Below are 5624 nucleotides of genomic sequence, written 5' to 3'. Positions count from 1 at the left end.
AGATTTCGTCCACAAGGGAAATGGGTTTTATTTCGACCTAAATAAACGGATAAAATAAAATTTTTTTTTTGTATATTCTCTTCTTGGTCGCTTGTTTCCAGCTATGCTTGATCTCACCCGTGTGGGGGTGGGATCCGCGTTCGCACCTTGCCCCGATGAACCATGCGGTGCTACCAAGTGTAACGCTATTTCTCCGGCCTTAGACCTGACCAGAGACGAGCCGCAATGAAGGCAAAACTTAAAGTAAGAGTTTCCCAAAAGCAGCTGACCTCCTTCCGCGGTACCTAGGCATCCTGGGCGTTGAGCCCAGGGCCAGGGTGTCGAGGGGAGGAGGCAGCCCGAAATGGGGTTGCAGCGCACCCCGCTGCGGCTAGCTGAGCTAGCCAGCCCCACGCGTGCACTAAAGGAAGCTTCAGAGAAGCTTCCTTTGCTGCATGCTTTGCCTCATAACGAACTTGTATATCGTTTGCAGGCGCTTACGCGCAGCATGCCAAAGCTGTCGATAGGCTCCTGAGCTAACTCTGCGCTAACTCATGTTACAGCGTCGCAACTCGTGTGACGCCGCATCCTCTCCCCCGTTCACACTCCGTCGGTTGTTGGTCCCAGATTTTGCCTGGTGACTGCAGATGAGGTCAGTTGCTGTTGGAAACGCTTATCTCAAGTATTTGTTCTCTGTTGCAGCTCAAGACTGCCCTCGCATAAGGTCGAGGACTCGTTACAGTGCCCGTAGGAGGTGCCCCCGGAGTTTAGGTCAAGAAAATGATCATCGCCGTTTCTTAAGGCGTACAAAAGTGCTCGAATGACACAGGAAAAGTAAGCATTCAACACAAGAACAATGCAGGGAAAACGAGCTGCAGGCGCGTATAGGGGGCCCCCCTTTTCAGCCCCAGAAACACACGGCAGGTCTCATCTCGCGTGTCGGCTGTGGGTAAGAGCCAATAGAGGACAAATCCTATGATATTCGCTAAACGCAGTCTGATATATTTTTGTTTTCATTTTGTTTTTATGTACTTGCCAGCACCTTTTCCTCCCGTGTATTTGCCCGTTTCACCAGAACTACGGGTCCCTGCCACCGCCTTTGTGTTGCCATTCCCATTTATTTCTTTCCTTCTCCCTGCCCAAGGCAGAAAGCGGTCATGCTCTTGAGTTAGTCAGCTCCATAGGCGTCTCGTTTTTCATCCTCGCCCCTGAAAGCGCCACAGTTCATGGAATTGCGCCAAGTGTAGTTCCCAACTTGCATGGCCGCAGGCACAGCTGAGTCGGGAAGCTTGCAGATTCAGTAGCCAGGGGTTTACGATATCCCTTTTCATTTGGACGAAAGTGNGCTGAGTCGGGAAGCTTGCAGATTCAGTAGCCAGGGGTTTACGATATCCCTTTTCATTTGGACGAAAGTGGATACTTGGGACGCATCTTGAGACTTCTCTGTCTGTCGCATTAACTTGTCTTCCCTACTTACACGCAGAATATCACCCATAAGAATACGCACTTCAGGCGTCGTTCCACGGGGCCCCCAGAAGGGGAGCCACAGACTTTCAGGGCGCTGAGGGCGCCTTCTTGTCTTGCAGTATTTACAAAGGGCGATGAGTCCTGCTGGCACCTTCATGAGTTCGGGCTTGGCAGTGCATTCAGCACACCGACGCTTGCGCCATTCAGCTCGGGGCTGGACGAAATCTGCAGCCGCGAAGACAACCAGTTCTACAGGTGTATGTCTTTGGCTGTGAAGGTTGCACCACGGGTTGACTTATCGGTGGGAAGCGGGTAAGCGGAGGAAAAGGGAAACGGGAGTGTCGGCGGACTAGAGGGCTTCGTGCTGAAAGATAGGGAGCCGACAAAAAATACGATTCGTGGGGGTGGGATCCCAGATTAATTTGGAGTAAGGGCATTTCAAAGTAATGACAAATCGATCATTGTGTTTACAGTTGATCAGACTTCCTTGAACGGAAGAGATGTCCTACCGCGGAGGAAGACGAGAGAAGGCAGAGCCCTTCGACCATCTCGTTAAGCTCCTAGTTCTTGGCGACAGTTGTGAGTTTATTTTCATCCTTTTCAGACGATTCGAAGAGCAAGTAGTCCGTATTCACTGGGAAGGACCGATAGGAACATGCACATGCACTTGAGTTGACCACTTTTGCTACTGTATAGCTGCGTGCAGTCAGTCGTCTGAACTTTTGCGCCTATGTTAAACCTTGCACAGCCTTGATTTTGGTATTTTTGTCTCTGATTGCAGCTGTTGGGAAGTCAAGTCTTCTTTTACGCTTCGCCGAGAATAAATTTGACCCGAATTTCGTGCTGACAATCGGGTGAGAAGCTTTCATTGGCGGGGTGGGGCGAGATAGAGGGGCGTCACGTTCAGCTTATTTATTAAAAATAAGTGCTGCCACTTTGAGCATTAGGATTGCACTGGATAAGGCAGTGAAGGCGAGGCTTTACCTGCCTCTATGCTGCCTTTTTCGGACAACTTGAGCAGCCTACGGATGTAATTTTGGGTATTTCCGGGTTTGTAAATTCAGAGTGGACTTCAAGACAAAAGTTGTCGAATGTGGCGGGCGACGCATAAAGCTGCAAGTGTGGGACACTGCTGGCCAAGAGCGTTTTCGAACCATTACCCCAGGTGACATTTGTGTAAATAGGCAGCAATTTGTAATCCTCGAGCAAAATGGAACACATAAGAGGTCTTGCAGTTTCCCGCAAAACCGAGTAGACTGGTTACGCATTCTGGCAAGGAGCGTCGCGTGTGTTGTAAACCGTTCTTTATTTGTACTGTGCCGACTTCCGGTTAGCATTTCTCTCCAGGTCAGGTCGGGAGATTTGCTGCCCGACTTGAGGCTGGCAGTTCGCTTTTTTGTGTTTTCCTCAGCCTACTTCAGGAGTGCCATGGGGGTCATGCTGGTCTACGACATAACGAATTTGCAGACATTTCTCAGTGCGTCATCTGCTTGATCGGGTTTCTGTTATTTTTTGTAGATGCTGCGACGTCTTATTTCAACTCATTGTTGGTTGATTCCGAATGCTCTTTCCCCTGTTTGCTGCGTTGTGTGCCCCCCTACAGACATTCGGCGATGGATGCAAAACGTTGAGGAATACGCAGACCCTAGCATCGTTCGAGTATTAGTGGCCAACAAGCTCGACCTTCAGGCCCAAAGGGTAAACGCCGAAAGCAGATGAAGTCAACCATTCGACTAGGTGCCGAATGAAGGCTGAAGCCACTGCTGCTGGCAAATGCAAGATTACTGAGAACACGGTTTTCAACACACTTGCACAAAGGCAAACCAGAGCTTGCAGCTTCAGGTGAATTGGGCCCAACACATACTGATGCCTTGCTTCTCTCTTTTCGATATTTATGCGACGCCTGCAGCAAGTGTCACGCTCTAAGGGTGAGGACTTGGCTCGTGAGTATTCAATACCCTTCATTGAAACGTCTGCCAAGGGCAATGTGAACGTTGAGGAGGCCTTCATGTAAGTCGTCTTGCCTGGTAGCTTATCTGCTGAGTTTTGTATTCAAGGAAGCTTTCTACAGAGGAGACCATCCAGAGCGTCAAACAGGCGCGCGGAGTTGACGACATTAACATGCTGTGCTGCTCTCTGGTTGTGCTTGCATTCCAGGTGCGCGGCGAGTAGAATTCGAGACATCCGGTGAGGCTTTTTTTTTATTTTCCAGCTAGTTAACCGTCAGGATACCAAAGGCACAACGAAAGGCGGCAGTCATTCTGTTGTGCATCCGGTGACTTGGCAAGCGAATGAGCAAAAGTTGCACGTAGTGGCTGCTCCCAGTAGTTAAACGTAGGGCGAAGAAAGGGCGTCAGGCTAGAAACTTGTGACTCGTGTGGAATGCGCCATATCTTTCCCTCAAATCATATGTGCTTGCGAGTCCCCCGCAGTTTTTCTCCCGGCCCAATCGAGTCCCAGTCGGAACGGGCTGCTGCGTCGTCTTCATCTCAGCAGCTGTCTACTCAGGCTGCAGTCTCACGGGTAGGTGTGAAATGCAAACGCCACTGAATTCTTGTCCCGTGACACTATCAGTGCACTACAAGCGTTATGAACATGCTCATAGTAGAAACTCGTGGAGTTGGGTTATCGTGGGAAGATGTGGCCGGAGAAGTCAAATCAGGAACTACATGTTTTGGCTCGTCATGTTTCTGGCTCACTGCTCTCCCTACCTGGTCTTGCTCTCATGCATCACCGGGGATACTCCCCATAAAGCAATGCTCAGTGAATTGATGCAATGGAATCTGTAGACGCATCCATGCACTAGATGTTCTGCTGCGGTGTCGTCATCTCCTCAGCAAATCTCGGGACGACGGAAGTGCTGCTCATGAGGAGCACAAACGCACCGCTGCTGGCGGCCCCATTGTAAACTGCGTTTGTATGTAAATGGAAATATCTGCAGTGATTTAAGAGCAGTCTACTCTGCTTATTGCTCAAGCAGCGGCCTGCCTGTTGCTGCCTGTCTGGGCCCTTAAGGCTTTATGGCATTTCCCTTTGGACTACTTTTCGCCATCCCCAGGCCATTTGGGCAGAAACGGATCTCCGATTTCTGAGACGGAGCAAATGACATAACTTGTTAATGGAGCCGTCTTTCAGAAACCGCCTTCATGCGCCGCCACGGTGCGTGTGTGCACACACGAGGAAAAACAATGAACAATCCCTCTTTCCTGTACTCTCCGTCTCTCTGACTTTAAGTCATCCAGCCCCGGCTGTGGATTCCCTTACAGAAGTGTTTAGTTCTAGTCAGCTACTAGTAAAAGGATTTTGCCTAGTCTTGACTTCAACAGAAGGAGCCTGCATGAGTAATTGTTTACCCGGGTGCAACAGTTGCAGGAACCTCCTGTCAACAGCAATTCGGGAAGCAAGAGAGTCTTCTGGTGGCTATCTAAGTATGACTACAAGCGACGTATTGCAGCGAAGTGCCTTATGCATGAACTGAGATGATTGGATAGTGGTTCGCTACAGCAACTATTACTGCTGCTGGGGGCCCCAACGGAGGACGCAGGACGCTCTTCCCTCCCAGAACCCTCCTCCTAGCAAGCTCATATTCAGTGTCCTGTGTCTCCCTATTAATCAAAGCTATCGTATGCATAGTACAAATAGTATCGACGGACGCTTTTGACTGGAGGAAACATTAGAAAGCAACTCGAAGACAACTTCGAAGCACCGGTAATACAGTGAGGTTCAACAAGGTACCTACTAAAGCGCCTTTTATCAACAGCAGTCCGTGAGACAAGATGAAGTCTTCTGGCGCCTATCTGATACGAGTATAAGGGGGGGAATACTGGAGCGGCAAGTGCTTTCTGCATTGACTGAGATGATTGTACAGTGGCTCCCTGCAGCAAGTTTTACTGCTGCTGGAAGCACGGACAGACTCCATCTCACTAAGGAGTCGTATACCACCATTACCTCTCTAACTCGGACTAACTCGGAGGGATTCTGCTTCACTAAGGAATCTTACACAACAGCACCAGTCCACGTCTGCCCTCCCTCTCGCCTCAGCGCTAGCCTGTTAGCGCGGCGCAAAAACAAAGCAAACTGAGAATTATTGCGTTCTGACTAATATATGATGTTGCGCTGCCTGCCGCGCTACTTTCCTTGTTTCTCTGCAAGGGTAATTCGTTTCCTTGCCAGAGTAA

General features: G+C 49.8%; 1 protein-coding gene across 1 annotated transcript; it reads left to right on the top strand.

Annotated features, from left to right (window-relative positions):
• Nucleotides 1-1946: 1946 nt before the first annotated feature.
• On the top strand, nt 1947-4198 carry EMH_0035180 (uncharacterized protein; the record flags this gene model as incomplete). The annotated part of the gene is made up of 9 exons (XM_013494951.1): nt 1947-2025; nt 2228-2300; nt 2511-2611; nt 2858-2923; nt 3050-3144; nt 3356-3456; nt 3604-3633; nt 3879-3969; nt 4055-4198. The coding sequence occupies 9 exons, from the start codon at nt 1947-1949 to the stop codon at nt 4196-4198; spliced, it is 780 nt and encodes a 259-aa protein (XP_013350405.1).
• Between the last annotated feature and the right edge of the window lie 1426 nt (nt 4199-5624).

Source organism: Eimeria mitis, genomic scaffold (assembly GCF_000499745.2).
Source record: "Eimeria mitis Houghton genomic scaffold, Emh_scaff1350, whole genome shotgun sequence".
Lineage (NCBI taxonomy): Eukaryota > Apicomplexa > Conoidasida > Eucoccidiorida > Eimeriidae > Eimeria > Eimeria mitis.
Note: the sequence above shows the minus strand (reverse complement) of the source record. Positions and strands in the feature narration are given on the sequence as shown.